We start from the raw sequence: 20,219 nt of genomic DNA, 5'->3' as shown, positions 1-20,219 counted from the left end.
CTCTTAGTAACTTTTGTAAGCAATCCTCTTTTCTCACTTTCTGCATCTCGCAGAAACCCAACACCCACAGTGATTTAGATAAATCAGTATTTTATAATGCATGGTAGCTGAATGAAATTCTGACATTATTGATCTATTCTCTAATTAGTTTTCTGCATTTTCAATCTAACTTGGGCAGAGAAGGGCTAATGAATATATCCTGAATCAAAACCACTGAATGTTTAAAAGGTCAAAGATTCAAGAAGAAAGCATGTTGATTTTTATCCTTCAGAAGATGATTAACATTTAACAAACTGACAGTCAGATGAATAGGAGAAATGCACAAAAACATCAGGACGGGAATAACCTATTTTCCTCGACTCAAACTTCTTTGTACACCTCTCCCTCCCCCCAGAGATAAGCTTATCTAAAATCCCAGATCAGCTGGGAATGCCTTCCAGCTTTCTGTACATATCTAAAGCCTACAACTGGCTCATATGACCAATACTTTTATAATTGGATCAAGTATTTGAAGGAATTCCCCAAAACACTCTTCTACAGTTTTCTGAAATCTTAATTTGAAGTTGACTCTTACTTATTTCTGTGTAAAGTCTTTTTAGTAGCTCTATCAGAGATCTAGGAGTAAAGGCTGATATTGGACTTTTTATACTTTCCCCATCAAAACAGGAGAACTGAACTCAACCTATGAACTCAACCATTTCCCTAATTTCTGTGGAATTCAGTTAAGCTCCAAAACACCACCGTGGCTATGCAAGTCACTCTTAAGTCTCCTTTCTAATCCCTCAAATCATGTACTGCCTCTGGGTTAGCTGCCACTGTTCAGCAGGTTACACATTTTAATTGCAAATACTGAGACCAGTGTTCAGAATATCTCAACTCAAGCATCCACAAAGGGTTTTGCTGCTGAAGGAGGACCATCCACTTCCCAGGGCAGCAGAGGTGTCTGTGCTGGCTCCTGTGCCCCTGCATGCTCCCACCACAGGCATACCAGCCCTGTCCCGTCTCTTGGATCCTGCCAACTGCTCTGTGGCAAACAGGGACAAGAAGCTTTTCTGTCTCCTCCCTGCCCAGGCAAAGCCACATCAACTCTGCTACCAGCCTCTCTGGCTCTGGAAGTAAGAACCATGTTAGCAGAAATAGTGCATCAACTCCAAAACCTTCCAAGAGGATGCTAAATTACACAAGCACGGGTTGAAAAATATCCTTCACACGTCTAATATTTCATATACAATGCCCATTTCTACAAGGAAGTACAGACCAGATTCTTGCTTTCTGAACCTAGGAAAACTAGTAAGTTTAAATGGCAAAAAATAATGATCACTTGGACAATTAATGTTACCTTTAATGGAATTTAGCAGTCTTTGGGAATAGAAAAGAAATCAGGCGATGCACTGAAGGGATAGACATGGTTACACAATATTCCCTTAAAGTGGAATTAATCTCCTTTAATATACTCATGTATTTTATCTACTACTTATCACAGAATCATAGAGTCATTCTGGATGGAAAAGACCTCTAAGACTATCAAGTCCAGCCACCAACTCATAACCATCACCATGTTTTATCACTAAGTCATCCTGAAGTACCACATCCACACATTTTGAACACTCCCAGTGAGGCAGAACATCATGTGGTGAAACCTTAGAGAAATTAATAGCTTGGATTTAATAGCTTAGATTAAAGAAAGTAATAGCTTGTGGAATGAAGGATGTCTGCTAATGCTGGATGTGTCTCCCCAGCTTCACAGTCTGCTTGATGGATTCCTTTTCAAGATATCCCGTGAATTCATAAAACCAGTATGTTGGACCTCATCTACACATATGATTATTACAGAAATTAATATAAATTTATAGCCTTACAGTAGTTTTAGATCCAGGAAAAAAAATCCTTCACATTCTTTAAAACCCAGGTCTAAGCCTGCAGGATTGGAAACTTCTCATACCAAGATAATCACCTAAAAGAATGGAAAAGGAGTTTTCTAGGAAGTAACAATGAAACAGACTGTTTAGTGCATTTCAACAATTACAAAGAAAAAAAGTCACTGATATTTAAAAGTCAATACAGAAATCATGAATAGAATGAAACTTACTAATCTAATTACCTTGTTACATTAACACAAACTTAATGCTGGATGAAATATAAATAAGGTGTACAAGTGAGTGGCTTTTCAAAAGGGTCTGACCTAATGCCACCAGCCTGACGTGCCAGCTGCACACTGAATTGTAGCAGGTATGGGGCAGAATCCTTTCAACAAAGCATCTTTTTTTGCTATTATGTAAACCGAGGGCAGCCTGATAGCAGGAGAGAAAAAAACATGTAAAAGATACCACCCTGCAAAACTGCAGCAGTAAAGAATTACCATTTCTATGATATATTTCTGCAGCCCAAAGGTGTTACAGAATTTTTAAAAATAGCATTCAGATTTAACCTTGCACAAGAAACTTGTCTGGAACCGGATGTGAGAAAAATGCTTTGATTCCACCTAAGCATACCTGAAGGTGCTGTGAAGTACTCAAACACAGCAAGAAAACTGCAAGGGGAATCATCTACTGATTTCGTGGCATCAGGAGAACTCTTCTCTGGTGTTAGGTGAAGTCTGATACACAACATTTCATCTCCTGCAGGTGTCATTTCCCAATTACAGCAGAGGAAATTGGAAACCAAACACTGGGTGAACATTGCAGAGTGGACAAACTAAATTGTGATTATTGGACAAGCATAAGGAAGGCAGCATCTGTTACTCTCAGTGCACCACAAATGAGTTTTGGAGTGGAGGGAGAGGGAGAGTGACCCTGAGATAATGATTTCTCTCACTCTCAAAACATTTTCTGCAACAATTAGCAGGGTGTGTTTTTCCTACCCCTTTTCCTACCCCTGCAAAATTGTGCAGCTGAGCTGAATCAAAAACTCAGGGCTGAATCTCCATCTGGCACAAATCCACTGCAGCTCAGTGGAGCTACCCAAGCAAAACTCTGCCAGGGGAAACAAACTCCACCTGGAAAGGGAGAGCAGCCAGGGGAGAGCTGAGTGCTGCCTGTGACCTGGCTCTGCAGGTGACCTGGGGACAGGACACGTCCTCTGGGGAGTGCAGGGCTGTGAGAGGCAAAAAGAAAACGCCTTCAAAGGCTGCAGCTTGCTTGGGTCAGGGACATTGCTTTCTGTGCATGGCTCACTGGGCTTCTGTGTTTGATGAGCAGAGTATGCTCTGAGGCAGGGTCTGGGAATGGGCTGGGCTGTGGCACCAGGACTCTCTGGTGCTGCTGAGGGAGCACAGCCATTGTTCAGAAGCATTTAGCAGCAGCTCAGCCTCCACTGCCCTGCCTGCCTTCAGCAGCTGGGCACTTACAGCAGCCCAGGCTTGGTGACACAGCGTGCGAGCTGATTTATCCCCTTCCTTGGCTGCTGGGGATGAAACAAGAGGAAAGCACTTCATCAAATGCAGAACAGCTATGAACTGCTACTATGAAAATAGCAAGTGCAGCCCTGGTACCAGGTGAAGGTGTCAGCAAAGCGGGCTGGATTAATGCCCTGGCACAGTGTGCTGGCCAGGAGCAGCACAGGAGAAGAGTCAATTCTAATTACATTCAAGGAGTTCTGACTCAAACACAGGAGTGCTGTTTAATGTGCTCCTGCCTGCTAAGTGCAGACAGAGCAGCCTACCCATACAGTACTTAAAAGGATCAGGAATGCTCTGAGATCTGTTTTATCAGGATCTGGCTTCCCTATCATCTTACTGCTGCTGTGCTCCCATCCAGCTCAGAGCTCAGCAAACACATCCACATCTGCCTGGAGCAGGACCTGCCTGGAGGATGACCCAGGAAACAGATATCTAACCTTACAAAAACAAGGTATGAACAAACAAACCTGCCTTCAGCCTGAAAAATACAGGCCAAGGAGAGATTTCATGCTGAGCTTGTTGTAGCTGTAAACATATATAACCTACCAAAAAGATTGAAAAGAAGTGCCCCAAGAAGAAAGAGGACCTAATTTTAATTAATGGATAACACCATTAAATAAAAGATACATTAACTGTGGAAGAACAAAGATACATTTACTGGCCATGAATAAAGTCTGGAAAAGTTTTTCACTGGGTAAGATAGAGTGGAGAGAATCTGAATAGATAAACAGGTATTTTTTCAGAAAGAAATTAGATCATTCTTTTGAAAGGGTTCCTATATGCTGTTTGTGATAGCAGGTGACTAGATTCACTAAGAAATGCCAGCTCTTTGTCAGATAAAATATCACCAGTGATTCAGCTGGGAACACATCCTCAAATATTTGCAATGTATGCAGGGGAGACACAATAAAAAAGAGGGCTCCTGCCAAGCAGTAACAAATCCTGCCAGGATGGCCTAAATCTGTTGCCAAGTCAGATTTACCCTTCAAATTCAAACATGAGAACTGCATCTGTAACTTACTCTGCTTGCACTTCCTTTGCTGCTGAGCCTGAAAGGGAAGGTCAGACAACAGCTTCAGGAGAAGCAATCAATGCTCCTGCATGGAAGGCAGCTTATTTTTAGTATCTGCAAGATCAAAATGCTAAAGAATTGGCTGATAATTCTGCCTTGAGTCTGAGGAGTTAAGTGATGAGATTGCTGTTTACAAAATCTTGGTAAATAACCAAAGCTTTGTGCTCTAAATATTCAGAATGGGAAGTACATGAAGAACAAGCAAACAAGCAAACGGACATAATGGCTCTCTCTCACAAATATAAAGCCCTGGAGGTATTAATTTTCCAGGTAGATATCACAGAAATAGGGACTGGATTTAATGGACCTCAAGGAGAAAAACATAATGCTTTTTTCAATTTTTTTACTACAACAGTCCTGTATTTATACTAATTCAACAGTTTACATGAATAATTGTGAGCAGAACTTTATAATCTCATACAAGCCTGTGCTGTGACTTGCACTGAATGCACTGACTCAGAGTCTTTGTTTTAAAGAGCTAATTGCCTCTTAGAGCAGACCAGTCCCAGCAGGGTGCACACTTCTGATCATTTTTCTCGGGGTATTTTCTTCAGTTGTCACTTTGCTTCACTTTAAAGAGATATGGAGTGTATTTGTGAAGGGAGCTACTCTTCCATTGTCTTCCAGTCATTTCAAACATTAATTGCAGTGTTTTACAGTTAAGATAGACCAATATATGTCCTACAGTAAGCCATATGCTCTTGCAAAGTCATTATTTTGAGCATTAATGGCCATTTTTGATGTTTAGTGTTAGCTGGCTTTCTCCCTGATTTAGCAATCAGTTCAGAAGGGCACTTGAACATTTCTGTAGCTTCAAGCATTTAAACTGTATTTGTATTAGATAATTCTACTTTTTGTTAATTTTTGAACTGCCCTGCTACTCAATTTAACAGTTTAATCAGAAGTTCTAAGTGTCCTGCCAAGCAGAGGCCAGAACAGGGAGCAAATGGCAATCTCTGTTAGATCAGCAGCAGGACTTGAAAAGTGTTCATCTCTTGTCAGAGCCTGAGGGAATCCTGAAATGCAACTGTGAGCCTGTTCTGTGCTTTCTGAGAAGGCTCCTGAAATATCTTCAGCCTCCTTCCCTGCCCAGGGTGAGAGCTGAGAGTCGCTCTCTCTTAACTGCCCCTGTCCCCAGGGGGGAAAAAGAGACAGGAAAGCCAAAGCAGCCCCTTTTCCAAGCAATCAAAATCAACAAGCTGGCCCTATGAAAACCGAGTATCATCTCTTCCTCCAATCCCCCTTGTAAGCACTGCAGCTCCCCCTCCTCTGAGGGAAGGGTGCAGTATCCCAAGGGTCAGAAGCAGAGTTTGTGGGTATCCTCTTGTCCCCTGGTGCTTCCCTACAAGTGGCCATGTCTCCTTCCATGACCAGGGAAGGTGGCACAATGCCCTGGCCTCTCCAGGGAGTGGGTGGCAGGGAAGGCACTCATTTGGCACATGGAGCATGATTCAGGTCTGTAACACAGAGACAGGTGTGTGAGACCTTTTTCAAGACAAGTTATCTTGGTATGTTTCCTTTTTTCTCTCCCTAATCTTCTGATATCCCCTGGAACTTCTGGAATAAATAAACTGACTTATCTAAAGCATCCTGTCAGACATTAAACCTACTAATCACACTCCAGGCACAGATGGGAAGACAACTGCTATAGTTACCTCACTACCAAAAGTATCTATCAACAAAAGAAGGCCACATAAATAAATTGAGATAATACACAAGAGTAAAGGCCCTAGAGAATTTTCTCTGTCTCCACTTATTGAAAAAGCTGCAGGATCCTCTTAAAGAGGACTGAGTAGCCAGAACAAAGAACCTAACAAACATTTTTGAAGCAACAAGTTCTTTTTCATAAAATGCCTGAAGCAGCTAAAATAATGATCTTGCATAATGAGAAATGAACAATTAGAAACTTCTAGTCCCACATGGAGCCTATTGTCTCATTAAAGTGTTCTGGAATTTCTCTGACATTTAGAAACAAACTAGACACATTTCCCATTTGCTGAAAGTGGGTAAGGGCATTTTATCTATTAAAGCAACAGCACAAAAATAACTCTTTCTATAGCAGCTTCAGTGCCAGTTTTCTGTTCATTAACAAAGACCTTTGTGAGAATGATGTGTTCAATCTGAAACTGTCAGATTTTTCAAAGGATTAACAGACAGATTAACAGTTACTGGAGTAACACAGACCCCTCTGAAATCTTTATGTCTGCTTAGCAGAAAGTAAAAACATCCACACATCTTCAGAGTGATATATTACCTGGAAAACCTATCAAGCAATGGGAAAATTTCCAATTCTTGCTCTCCATGCTCTTCCCTTACACCAAACAAGGGGCTATGTGAGGCCCTCTGCCCTGGGACAGTGATCAGCATCCTGGCTTGCAGGCTGGCCAGCCCTGTCTCCCTCTTACTTACAGTCCTCCTGGATCCTACACAGCCCTCCATCCCTGACTGGTCAGCCTGGCTGCTCCCTGTCTGGCCTCCCCCTTGGAAACTCTGGTTTATTTAACTACTTAGCAAGTGATGGATCTGATTTCTCCTTCTTCTCCTGGCAGCCAAGCAGGACCCATCCTTCCTTCAGCTTCTCTCAGAGAAGGTTTTGAGCAGTCACAGCTGAGGACCAGCCAAAAGCTGCCCATTGAACAGCTGGATGAGAGAGGAAGCCAGCAGCTCCTTCCAGGAACAGCCCAGCACAGAGGCTGGGCACTAGAGCAGAAGATAAGTGAGAACTGACATTAACAGAGCATTATCAGTCCTTCAGGAAAAGAAGAAGGAAGTAACAGAGGTGAGTGAGATCAGAAAGAGAAACAAACACAGGAATCTGAAAAAGGAAGAGGGGGGTTCAACTTCTCTAGATACACAGGTACGTGCAGGGATTGCTTTGGGGCTAATTCTATGCTCAGCCTACACAGTGTCTGTACAGTGCCAGGTGAGCAAATGGCCTTAGAGCTACAACTGAGAGTTTGATTCCTGTAGAATATTCCCCTGAATGTGGGGCCTCATGTTGCTTTAGCAGCCCTGAATTCCACAGGAAGAGATTTAACACTACAGAACAATAGTCAGCCATAACACTCTGGGCCGTACTGTGCTGGAGCATAATACGATTATAAATTCCATTCATTTACACCAGTATTCCAATAGGACTGACCCTCCACTGCCAGTGGGATTATGGTTGGCTAAAAATACCTCGTACAGGGAACTCATAAATTTATTCCTTTGATTAGAGCCTTCATTTATATAAGAACCTGAAAGAAGGGCTAAGGGCGCAGAATTAAGGACGGCGTGTTTGGGGCTGCCCACCAGACCTCAGCAGAAAACAGAACATTAATATAGCATAAATAAGGCATAACAAGAACACAGAAAAGGTACTCCAGTTTCAAAGGCTGCTATGGTCTCAGCTCATAAAATCTGTCTTATGAAAAAGGACTGCCTAATTTCAAATGTAAACAAACTCCCCAGTCAATATCGCAGTATTTTGCACAAAACTTTAATACTTTCCAAAAGACTGAGATTTTCCTGAAAGATACTTCAAGGAACTGGTGACACAAAATGCTGCCTCTTTATTTCACTGTGTGGCCTGGTATTCTCACAAATTCATCCTTTGCCCATGCCACACAATGCCTCCTCAGGAGTGATCCAAACTACAACATGCAGCAGCCACCACTGGCTACAATTTCAAATTTGTACCTTTTCCTCAGGGATCACATGAGAACTTTTCACTGCTTTCAATCCCTCTACAACAAAGGGAAAAGAAAATCTTTGACGGTGAAAGCACCACACACACTCACACGTTATATGTGCAGGAGTACTCCGAGAAGGACATTTACTATAAAGAGGATTATGGTTACATACAAATACCTTTTGCAGGGAGCTTATTTATTCCTTTCACTACACCCTTCTTTAACATAGAAGTACAACATGCGTAAGTTCAGGAATGCAATATTTGAGACAACACTGGATCTCCTGACAACCAGTTAGGGGCTTTTCCATGAAATTTTTTTCATAGTCTAGAGCCACAACATTTTTATTTCACCAAAAGCTCCTGCCAACCATTCACATCAGCATTTTGATGGGAAAAGAGATGCAGTTCCTCCCAATGCAATCCCTCACACAGAGGAATATCACACCCAACTGCAGATTCTGGCTCATTTCAGGAACTAAGACACATCAGGCTTTCAGTTACTCAGTCTCAGGAAAGGAAGAGAAGTTCCAACTTACCACCCCACCTCCTGCTGAGTGAACCAGCACAGACATGCCTTCTCTCAGGTTAGCAACCTCAAAGAGCATCATGTAGGCAGTTACAAAGTTCATGGGAAATGCAGCAGCTTCGGAAAAATTCATGTCATCCGGGATCCTGTAGACAAATTCTACTGGGGTACACACAACTTCAGCCCAGGCATTGTAGTTTACAAAAGCCATGACTCTGTCTCCAATCTACAAACAAGGAAGAAAACAACGTTGAGGATCTGACTGCAGTTGAGACTGTAGAGAGCAACCTGTGAGACCTGCAAGTCTCCTGTTCAAGGTGTGGGTCACTGGCTGACCATGAGGAAAATACTGCTCCACATCTTTGGAAAAATAGCAATTAAGCTGTTCAGATTTGGGCTTTTACCGTTTCTAATGTTAACAAAAAAACCCAAAAGAAGTTAAAGCCATCTCTTCCTTTTTTTTTTTTTTTTGCTCCATTCTTCTCTGATAAAGCAGTCTTCTACCATCACTAACACAGATCATCTTTTGCTAACACAGCTCCCAAATAACAAATGTAAACAATGAAAACAGCATTCCTAGCAATAACAAGGAATTTTGCTAAAGAGAAAGAGATGAGGGGGAAAGGTTATAATTAAATTGATGAGAAGCGTGGAATAAAGAAAATTATACCCAGGATAATTTTCACTTGTTTTCTCAATCCTCACACTAATTTAGAACTATTCCTCTCTGTGGATTGATAAGGGAAGGCCTTGTGCTCTGGTAGATGGAGCACATGAAAGGGTTGCAAAAGCTCACATTCAGAAGATAACACCATCTGTACCCACTCTCTATTTTTATCATCCGATTAACTGATTCTACCAAGACATATCCATGATTGTAATCTCTCCACAGCCATGTGTCAGAGCAGAATTTAGTTCTACAACTTCAAATAAGCCACCTTAAACATCAAAAATATACCTTTGGATTTTAAGGTACTGTTAAATCTACAAAGGGAATTTGACAAGATTTAAAGGAGCAATGAAATATTATCTTTCAGTGCAACATTTCTCTGCTCAGTTTCTTCTGAAAATATATGGTAGTGAAAGCACAATTCGCTATGGAGAAAAAAAGGCTTTCTGCAAATGTTAGATACAGTGGGCTGCTCCTAGGAACCCTTCAGAGGTCCAGGCACATCGAGCTCAACTGTTTGTAAATGGCCTTCATTGCAGCTTCAGGTTTTCAAAGCAGAGATACTGACCCTTCTCAGATGGACAAGAGTAACAACAAGGCACAACAAGGCACAACAGGCTTGGAAAGCAACACTCACCTTAAAGCAGGAACTGGGCTGCTGGGTCTACAAGGGGTCTACAAGGGACAGCCACACTGAGCAAATGTTTGGCCAGTGAGTATTAAAATCTTCACAGGTACAACTCTTACAAACTCTCAATAATTCCTCATCACCAACAACCCCATGGCATCTTTTATCTTGCCTTTCTAGAATACACCACCAAAACAACAACCTGAGCCATGAAAGGAGCTCTGCAATGGAGCCACAGGATAAGACAGGAATAGCATCAAACTCCGGGCCTTCATGTTTTAACTAAAACTAACAGCAGCTGTCCCTCTAAAATAACTTCGCTTATCAGCCTGATGCTCTCTTACATTCTACAAATACTCTCTAATGCTTGAGGAACTACAAGTATGGAGTAAAGCACAACACTTTTGCCTTCAGGCAAACGTTTACAGCACAAGCACATTTTGGTCTCCTGAGTCATCACTTTTGCTCTGGGATTTTGCAGGTTTGCTCGAAGCCAAGGTGCTGCTGACAGTTCTGAAGGGTTGTCTCTTTTAGAATGAGAATGCTGAAACAGAGCTGTCATTCCAATTTCACTGAAATGCCTCCTCCTTTTGAAAAACATTCAAATTAACAATGCCTCACTGGTAATCACTCTGTGATTCCCTTTTGCTCTTAGAGAAGCATCTAAAAGAGAAAGTCTGCTAGGATTAATTAGTACAGATGTTAATAAGCCCTACATCCTTGCCAAAAATCACAAATTATTACCAAAAAGAATGCAGAAAAGTCCCTCTTGGTGATTGCCAAGGCACTTCTTGGTAACATTAAATACCACATTTTACCACAGACACTATTCAGAGCCTAGTCAGATTGGACCTCTTTTCTTAAGAATCATCCCCAAAACTGGAGGGAGATCAGGGCTGATACAGATGTAATAATCAGAAAGCAGCTTTTTCTTTTTATGGGAGAAGGAATAGGCACTAGACCTATTTTAGAAGGGCTTGAACTGGAAGAGATCTACCCAGGAAAAGGAGGTCAGAAGACACAGGGTGCAATCTCTGCCATTACTGTGGACAGAGGTAACAACATATGTCGAGGAGACACCAAGCATCTGGGGAATTCCATAAAGAAACCAACAGAACGTTGTTCCATCATCCTCATGGCATGCTCTCCTGCTGATGGATTCACACCCATGCACAGCTGTCACTCTGAGTGTGGACCCTTTTCTAGATCACTCAGACACAACCATGGCTATGAAGGCTCTGTGTAAAAAATAAAATACTACAGCTTGTTTCAGTTACAGGGAGTACACCAGTGCACAAACATGCTCCACAGTCAGAACAAAGATGTCACTTTTATAAAGAGACACAGTATATTCAGTCAGGTGCAGTGATATTCAAGCAAGCACTATATGCTGTAGCCTCATGATGCCCTTTAAAAATAGCAAGAACTTTAAAATGAGAGTGCTGATCTGGAGCAGAGGCTTTTTAGACTCCTTTCAGAGAATATTCTTTGATATAGAGCACAGCTATGAAGGACAGATGCTAGAGCAGAACTACTGAAGCAGCAAAGGTTTTCAAACAGCAAAATTATCATTCAGTTGTTGTTTGTAACAAAATATATTGAAAGATTACAACTTGTTTCAAGGCAGAGATGGGGCAGGAGGGGAACTGAGACAAATCCCCTAAGAAGATCTTATCACTGAAACCACAGTTGAAACTAAACTGGCCATTACCTTCATCCAACTGACAAATTTTAGCTGTTTGAGAAGAGAAAAATTTTGTCTTTAGATAAAATACTTAGATTTTTTAAAGATCCAGATATAACAGGAATTCAGAAAATTTGATTAGCTTTTGACATGACTGACTCTGCAAATAACTAAGATAGAATTGACATGTATTAACTCAGGATTTATTTCCAAAATTTTCAACCTACTTAGGCAATAAATGCAAGTCTGCAGTGAATATAGATGTTTAATATCAATAGTAGAATAGGAGACAGGACAAAATGCTGCTTATATGCCATAAGAGATACCAAAGAGTCCATAACCACTTATGAAAGCTTTATTATATACATTAACTATTTGAGATTTATCACAACCTGTCAGGTGAAACAGACATCTCTCCTGAGCAATCAGACTAAGTCCTATACCCAGAATCACAATTCTAATTTAATCTGTGCCTCATTAATGCACACAATTTTAAGAAGCAAAGCTTACTGTAAACAGGACTTTGTTAAATCAAGATCAAAAGCTGGAACCAGAATCATCAGCACCTGGGCTTTGAGTAAAACAGTAGTGATGACAGGAAACATGGCCAAGAAAGGAAACTTAACAAGTTAACTTAATTTCTTTAATTTTCTTAAAGTACATCACTCATGCTTTCCAGTTCCTATTTAGCCATCAGGATGTGCACATGGCACAAGTGATTTTCAGGAAGGATTTGCAGGAGATGACAGTGGTGGATTCAGAAACTAATTCAAGAGGTCATTCTCACGCTTGGGAGGCAGCAAGGAAAAATTGACCTTTCAAATCTCAACAGGGTGGTGAAGGCTGCCGTCACTGGCAGAGCAGAAGGGATTAGAACTGGTGATTATTTATATGAGACTTATAACTCCCACTTTGAAAATAAAAAAAAAATACCTCAAATCCTTTCACGCTGTCTCCAAGAGCTTCTACAATTCCAGAACATTCAAACCCAGGAACAAGCGGAGTCTTGGGAGGGTTGTCAATATTCCCCTGTCGCACCATCAAATCAATAAAGTTCAAACCACTGTAAAACACAGGAAAAAATAAAATCAAGACTATTACCACAGATCAAAGTAGAGAAGGAAAACTTGACCCGAGTGATGGGACAGCCAGAAAACTCCAGGGCAGCGTAAAAAAGCTGGGCTCTGCAGGGCCATGGGACCCAGCAGACATTCCCCCTCTTGGGGTGCTGAGCCTTGGGCAGAGGGTGCACGTGCCAGGTCACCACAGCTGCCAGCAGCCCCGGACTGCTCAGCAGTCACACAGGGCATTTCAGAATTCAAGACAGTGAAATGCTGTGATTGCTACAAATGCATTACTAGCTGGCAAGTAAAGCCAGGTCAATTTAAGAAGAAAACCCCAAGCCTCACACATTACAGTTATTTTGGGCTAGGAGCCACATGATCTAACTCTCCTAACCTTTCATGTGACCCCAGGAATTCATCTTGTGTTTGTCTGAGGCAGGAGTCCAAACTCTGGCATGAACTTACGAAGTACCAGATAGGCTTTTGTTTTAAAACTGTTCCTTCCTGGATCATGTTTGTATGTTTTTTAAAAACGTATTAAGATCTTTGAAGTCCTCAGGTTTGATACTTGGAAAAAAATACAGGTCTTTCCCTGCAGTCTCAGCTTTGCAAAAATTCTAAAGCACTTTTGCATTGTCTTTTGTATGCAATTTTATTAAGGAAAATTTTGTGGTTTTCTAGGCAGCCAGAAAAAAAAAAAAAAAAAAAAAAAAGGCACCATTTATCTACTATGTGCATATATTGATTATTAGCCTTAATGACATAGTTAAAACTTTAAAACTCCTACCTAGCTGAAATACACATCAGCATTAATCCATTGCTCCAAAACACAGCCCTGTTTTTAGGGTTAGCCAAGCGCACAGCCAGTCCTACTCACACATGTGATACCAGCAACTGCCTGGATGTGTCACATTACTGATGGGCACAAGGATTTATTAGATGCAGCTTTAGTCAGATACTAATCAAGACACAGACTGAACAGACCCAACAAATGAATAGACAGAACAGACACCCAGCCCTAGCACAACAGCATGGCATTCATGGGATGTAGGTCACTGGGGAGGGGGCAGGAAATCCCACCAAATGTAAGCATGCATAATTGTGGTGGAGGGTTTAGGAGCAACCTGAACCCACAACTTTCACCATACTCACACACAAAGCTTATAATATCAACCATATGGAAGGTTAAGAGGGGTTTTCACACAGTTAAGCTGGCAAATTTGAAATTATTTTGGAAAGGTCACTTCTTATCCAGTGGGTAAGACCACCTCCTACATCGCCACTGTGATGCTGATATAAAAGAGAAATTCCAAATAGCAAAATGCCTGCAAGGCAGCCATTGTTTGGAGAAGAGAAACAAACAAACAGACAAAAATTCCAAAACAAACCACAAACCCAGAAGCCTCACAGCACTGATGGTGGCAACCTCTGTCTGTGTACATTAACTTCAGCAACGGTCTTTTAAATGCATCTTTCCACACTGCAAGCATTTTACAAAAAGTTAACTTTTCCCTACATTCCTGCAAGAAAAGGCAGCTGGAGGCAGAACTGTGATAAAGGAACCTGGGCAGGAACACACCCTGTGGTGTCATAACAAGTAGGCAAGAAGGAGACAGGTGGATATGCAAAGGCCATTGCTCTTTGCTACTGACAATGATCACAAACAGATTCCTTCTCATGAAGTAAATTGTCAGGTTTTGAAAAGGCACATGTTCAGTTCTGCATCTATTGACATAATACTGGCAGTTCAGTTCTGTCCTAGTGCCATTTCTTTTTCATCTGCTTTTTCCCCAAAGGAGGATAAAGGGCAGCAAAATTATACTGGGAGTTCATCTCTATTACAATGAACTTACAAGACCTCACACTAGAACAGGTGTGATAAGGGAAGAATAAACACTGCACAAGGTAAACAATAATCAAGTCATGTGTTCTTATTATTTTAATTGCTAGTTGAACCATGGAGTGTTGACCAAGCTTTCTAATAATTTCTAGTCACTTTATAGAGAGTTTCTTCTTCATTCACTTTCATCTCTTTTATTCTTACATTTTGTGGCATCCCTGCTACTCTCATACATGCATTTATTCCTATTCTTCTCCACGCTGAAGGAACGACAGAAGTTTTATTTTACCTGAGAAATCTGAAGATCAGTAGACCTGAAAGCATGATTATGGTGTATTGGTCAATTCAGCTTTTTTTTTTTTTTTCTTTCCTTTGAATAGCCAAGAGGGCCTAAAGATGGATAGCAAGTTTTGTAACTTCACTGAAGATACCCACCTCTTTCATTTGGATTCAATCAACAACACACTCGGGAAAAGTTTGACTGCACAGAGCATCACAAGAAAATATGTCTCATGAAGAGTGGTAGGTTTAGAGATTAAGCACAATTTATTTCTTGTACTAGTGCAAACCAGGATAGCCTGTTCTGGTGAGCAGCCAGAGAAAGTGACTCCTGCAGATGCAGAGGGAGAAGTGTAAATGCAAAGCAATCCAGTGACAAACAGTACACAGCATGTTTTTAATCCTAAATCAAGAGCTGGATGCAAATGAAGATAGGGAAGGATATGAATTACCAAGATCAATGCATTGACGTAGGGGCTCTGCAAGAACCTCCCTGTGACAGAGCAGGGATGTCTCTGTGACCTGCACAAACTGTGCATTACTGCAGGCTGACTTTATCAAGTATGGAATTATCCTTGAATCTGAATCTGACTTTCTCAGTCTTCAATGCTCTACCTTAACACCAGGTCCTTTTGAGGGCCTTGAATATTATTCTCTATACTTGTGGTTTAGTTTTGCTGCATTTTCATCTCCCTTTTCTTAAGTGTGGCAACAGTCAATTTGTTTCTCCTTGTTCCATCCCACATACTCAAGGATGCCAAGTACCTTCCACTGTAAAATCCCAAATCATGAAGACCACTCCATGACACATTGGTTTGGAGAGGTGCTACTTTTGATCTGTCTTTCTTATCTCACTGTAAAAATCCACTAAAATTAATTACTGAAATTAAGGAAATGCCACAGAGCAAAACAAGAGGACCCTGAGTTTTGCATTCTTAAAATCCTTCCTCTTAACCACAGCCAGCAAACTGCCCAATCTTAAAATTAAAAAAAAAACCAAACAAACAAAAAAAACCCCAACAAAACCAACCATATCTATACATAAGGGAAAGGTTTAAAATTATCAGGTCTCATGCTTTTTATGCAGAAACCAACACCATATAAACAAGACTGCCTTTAGGAGCAACATTGATTCTCTTCCACTACTCTGTTACAGTTAGGATTTCTTTTATCTGCTCCATTTTTTTTAAGTGCCTTTATCTCACAGTCACAAAGTCAGAAGGATCACTTCTGCCTCATTCCTCATAATGCACATGTACAGCAGCACAAGGAAGAAATAATTATAAGAGAAAAAAGAACAAAAGAGGGAGGTAATTATAGGACACTATTGCTTATTCACACAACATATCTGAAATATGGCTTCCATTCATTCCAGCTACTTGTCTCATCTTTTAAACAGTTTGTATCTCAACATTCTGCTGCCTGCAAATTATAATACAAACAAACACAGGAATTTCAACTGCTTCATCATTATCAATCAAGAATTATTTCAAGAAATATACACAAGCTGTGACTCAGCTTGGTCATCGATGGCTGCTCCATTTCTTAGTCACTGAATGAGCCTAACACATGACTCATCTCAGCTGACACATTTTCAATTGGATCACTGATATTCCAGACCTTCAAAAGAATTATTCATCTGGCTTAGTGCTAATCACAACATCTCCTCCATCTCCTCCATTTCTAGTACCATACTACGAAGTGTACACATACAACTTAAGGGGTCTAAACATGTGATTCAATTGGTTTTATCCACAGGGGATTCAGAGACCACACAGAACTTGCTCTTCTACGGGCATAAACTATTTATCAAGCAAGTGCATATCCTTCTTAAAACAAAGCTTCTTTTTCTCCATCAATTTGTTGAGTCTAATAATAATAATAATAATAATAATAATAATAATAATAATCTCTAGTGGTCATCAACTACAAAACTGATTCAACAGAATACATGTTTTGTAAGAAGTATTGATGACTGGAACAACCCATCTTGCGTGTGTTTAGCACCGCCCACATCAACATGTGCACACTGCCCTGGGCAAAGCCCACCCCTTTCTCACTCGGTCTCCCAAGTCCATCATCATCCCAATCAATCCTCTGCATTTACAGGCTTGGGTCAAGAGGATCAGCAAATTGATTTTGCCTTGCCTGGAAGCACACTTTGGTGACATTTCAGCCCTGTGGCCATTTCCAGTCAGGAATGACAAGCAGATGCTCTCCAGCCTGCAGGCTCCTCCAGCATGAAGGGAAGCTCCCAAGACACACACGGCATTGTGCAACCTGGCAGCTACCTGTGGAGCAGCTGAGCCGGTCTTCTGGTGTCAAACAGCACGTGTGCAACTCACACAGCTCTACAGACACTGCAGCCCTGGAGAGCAGCTGCAGCTATGGCTGCATAATTCTATTTTACAGCCAAATGTTCTTGTGTAAGTAGCTTGCTATTTGTGATACATACACAGATACTGGTTTCATGAAAGTGGAATTCATACAGGTACTGGAAAATGCTGTAAACCCCTGACACATTTAGAGGAATATATCCATGTGCTAATAACATTTTTAGCTTTGCATGTTAACTTTTGTTAACCCAATGGCTGAAAAAAAAAAAAAACCACACAGGAAACAAGAACCATTAGTTCTATTCACTTAGCACAGAATTTCTTGCATTTCCCATTGTGGCTAGTAAAAAGAAAAAAAAAACCCAACGCCAAATGTGAATGCAAAAAATCCCAGCCCATTATTAACTAGTACTCATGCAGATTAATGGATATCACTATTTTTTATAGGCAACACCTTGGCAGGGGGAATACTCACAACGGTCACAAACTTTATGAGCTCCATTTAATGTAAAGTACAGCATCTGAACAGATCAAGACACTCAGCTACATTAACCTACCAGGATATTCCAAATCTGAAGCAGATCCACTGATACATAATTCAAAACAAGCTCACTCCCCCATACCAGTAACATTTTTAACACAAGTTCCTTGTAAAGTAAACAACTTGGTCTTCATCGTGGAATTTATCTTCCAGAAGCACCATGTTTTCACATAGCAGAAAAGGACAACAGAAGATAAATCCTTGCCTAGGCAAAATTAATTCAGTCTTTGGTAAACATCAAGTTGTGTAGTAAGATCCTAATGTGGCTTCTGTCACTCAAAAAAAATGAATCCTATTTTCAAAAAGGAACATGTGCACTAAGAACCAGCAATCTAGAAAGAACAGTCTGCTCTGATTGTCTGGGAATAAAAAAAAAAAAAAAGAAAAAATAAATAAAAAGAAAAAAAAAGCCATCTAGAAAAGCTCGTTTCAGTATGCTGCCAGACTGTAGCCACTTGTCACCTGGACACAGCGACTAAAACTGGGAAATTATCTCAAGCTCTGGCCACGCTGCCACAGCAGCTCCGATGAAAAAGGGTGCTGACTTAAGTAAGTGATTCCCAGGAGAAAAACAACAGCCAGTGTGTCAGAAGGGACAGAGGTGCTGAGCAACACGCACAATCTGGCATCCACATTTCTCAGAGAAACCCAAACCCCGAACGCACTTGGCCAGGCTTTCCCCCCCTTTTCTCCTAGCTGGTAGCGTGAAATACCACTGACAATCTTCTTCCCTTCGCATCTGCTGCCGAGCGCACACAAACGCCGCTGCCCGCCCTGGACCGGGAGCCCGGAGCTCAGCGCTGAGCCGGCGGTCCCGGCGCCGCCGGGGAAGGGACGGGGCGGCGGCTGCCGGGAGCGGGGCTCCCCGGCGGGGAAGCCACAGGTGAGGGAAATGGGCGCCAGAGCCGGGGGCTGCGGGGCTCGTACGGCGCGCTCCGAGCGCAGGGATGCCCGGCCGCAGGGATGCCCGGGGTGCCAGCGCGGGCATCCCGCACCCGCCCGCGCCCCCGGGGGAAGGAGAGGGCGAGGGGCGATACTGGACCAGGCTTTGACGCGGATCTTCAGCTCGCCCTCCTGCGGCTCCGGCATGGCTTTCTTGGACACGCGGAGCTTGTTGAGCCCCCCGAAGGCGGACAGCACCACGGCTCGCATCTCCTTGGCGTCCCCGGCGCGCAGGCTGCCGCCCGCGCCGCCCTCGGCCGCCTCCCTGCCGCCCTCCTTGTCGATCATCTGCTCCGTCTCCTCGGCTCGCTGCGCTCCCTCCTTGGCCATGGCGGGGCTGCGGCGGCTCCCGCGGTGCCGCCGTGCGAGGCCGGTGCCGCCGTGTGGAATGGCCGCGGAGCCGCCGGGGCCCGCCCGCCGCACTGCACCGGCTGCGCAGCGCCCTCCGCCCCGCGCCGCCCCCGCGGCGCCCGCAGCAGCCCCCGGCTCGGAATCACAGAACCAGGCCGGTTGAAAGGATCTCTGAGATCACACAGTCCAACTTTGTAACCCATATCCACCTTGTCACACAGACCATGGCACTGAGAGCCACGTCCACTCCTTAAACACCTCCAGGCGTGGGGACTCCACGACCTCCCCGGTTAGCCCGTTCCAATGTCTAATCGTCCTTCTGTGAAGAAATTCTTCTCAATGTCCAGCCTCAGCTTCCCCTGGTACAGCTTTAGTAAGTCCTGTCACTTGTTACCTGGGAGAAGAGCCCGATCCCCACCTGGCTCCACCCTCCTTCCAGGTAGTTGTAGAGAGGGATAAGATCACTCCTGACCGAGTCTCTTCTTCTCCAGGCTGAACAGCCCCACTGTCACCTTAGGCCAGCGCAGAGCCCGAAGCCCGCTGAGCTGAGTGTGAGGCCAGGCTGTCAGACTGGACCAGCCACCCTCTGTGCCCCAGAGCTCATGGCACTGTGGATTAAATCTTCACTCGAGATGCCCGGGTCTTGATCCTCACTGGGGAGCCCAGTGTGCAGAGTCACACCTTCCCTGTTCTTGTCCTGAAGCTCTTCTTGGGCCCAGCTCAGTGAGCACTCTTAGCATCAGAAGAACCATGCAGGTGGGCAGCTGCCTCACAACTGACACACACCTTTGCAGCAAGAAACACAAGCTTGAGACTCTGCTGTAGAGCATTTTTAAGCCTTTATACAACAGATCTTTAGCTAGTGATCAATGCTGGTCTTTGCTGGCTCCTGTGGGGAGCTAAATCCTTTAATATGAACACAGGGTGTCCTGCAAGGCACCCATCCACCAGAGCTCCCTGGGACTGTCCTGGTTTGGGTCCCTAAAGAGGCTTGGATATCAGCCACTTAGCTTGTGTTAATGAGGGGCAGTGCCTGCAGCCTCCCCTGGGGCAGCTGAGCGTGGATTTTGGGGGATCACTAGTTGTGATTCCATGGATGTTGATGGAGTGTCTGTTGAGTTCAGTAGTAGATCCCTATACCAATTTGTGGATGGCCCCACAGTTTGAGTAAATCAGCCTAAAATGATGCATGTATTTATGGAGTTCCAAAATT

General features: G+C 42.8%; 3 protein-coding genes and 1 long non-coding RNA gene across 5 annotated transcripts in view; 2 read left to right on the top strand and 2 right to left on the bottom strand.

Moving 5' to 3' along the window:
• Positions 1-19,061, bottom strand: part of ANKRD27 (ankyrin repeat domain 27) — a 166,053-nt gene extending 146,992 nt beyond the window's left edge. The window contains exon 1 of the mRNA XM_068202534.1: positions 19,047-19,061. The gene's annotated coding sequence lies outside the window, so the exon portion shown is untranslated. The remainder of the gene's footprint in view (positions 1-19,046) is intronic.
• VAT1L (vesicle amine transport 1 like) overlaps positions 1-19,773 on the bottom strand; it is a 55,344-nt gene extending 35,571 nt beyond the window's left edge. The window contains exons 1-3 of one of the 2 annotated variants that reach the window (XM_068202544.1): positions 19,661-19,773; positions 12,587-12,716; positions 8,682-8,897 (exon numbers count right to left, since the gene is read on the bottom strand). In XM_068202544.1, coding sequence (XP_068058645.1) covers positions 8,682-8,897; positions 12,587-12,716; positions 19,661-19,758 — 444 coding nt within the window. In that variant the 5' untranslated portion in view covers positions 19,759-19,773. Of the gene's footprint in view, positions 1-8,681; positions 8,898-12,586; positions 12,717-18,755; positions 19,104-19,660 lie in introns of those variants that run through there. The other variant, XM_068202543.1, reaches the window with a different exon arrangement.
• Positions 1-20,219, top strand: part of PDCD5 (programmed cell death 5) — a 279,491-nt gene that overhangs the window by 152,831 nt on the left and 106,441 nt on the right. The gene's annotated exons all lie outside the window — the stretch shown is intronic.
• On the top strand, positions 13,545-15,280 carry LOC137481072 (uncharacterized). Its single transcript, XR_011003295.1, has 2 exons — positions 13,545-14,590; positions 14,623-15,280. It is a non-coding gene; the product is annotated as an uncharacterized lncRNA (long non-coding RNA).

This window comes from Anomalospiza imberbis, chromosome 12 (assembly GCF_031753505.1).
Source record: "Anomalospiza imberbis isolate Cuckoo-Finch-1a 21T00152 chromosome 12, ASM3175350v1, whole genome shotgun sequence".
NCBI classification, from domain to species: domain Eukaryota; kingdom Metazoa; phylum Chordata; class Aves; order Passeriformes; family Viduidae; genus Anomalospiza; species Anomalospiza imberbis.
This window is presented reverse-complemented; position numbering and strand designations above follow the sequence as displayed.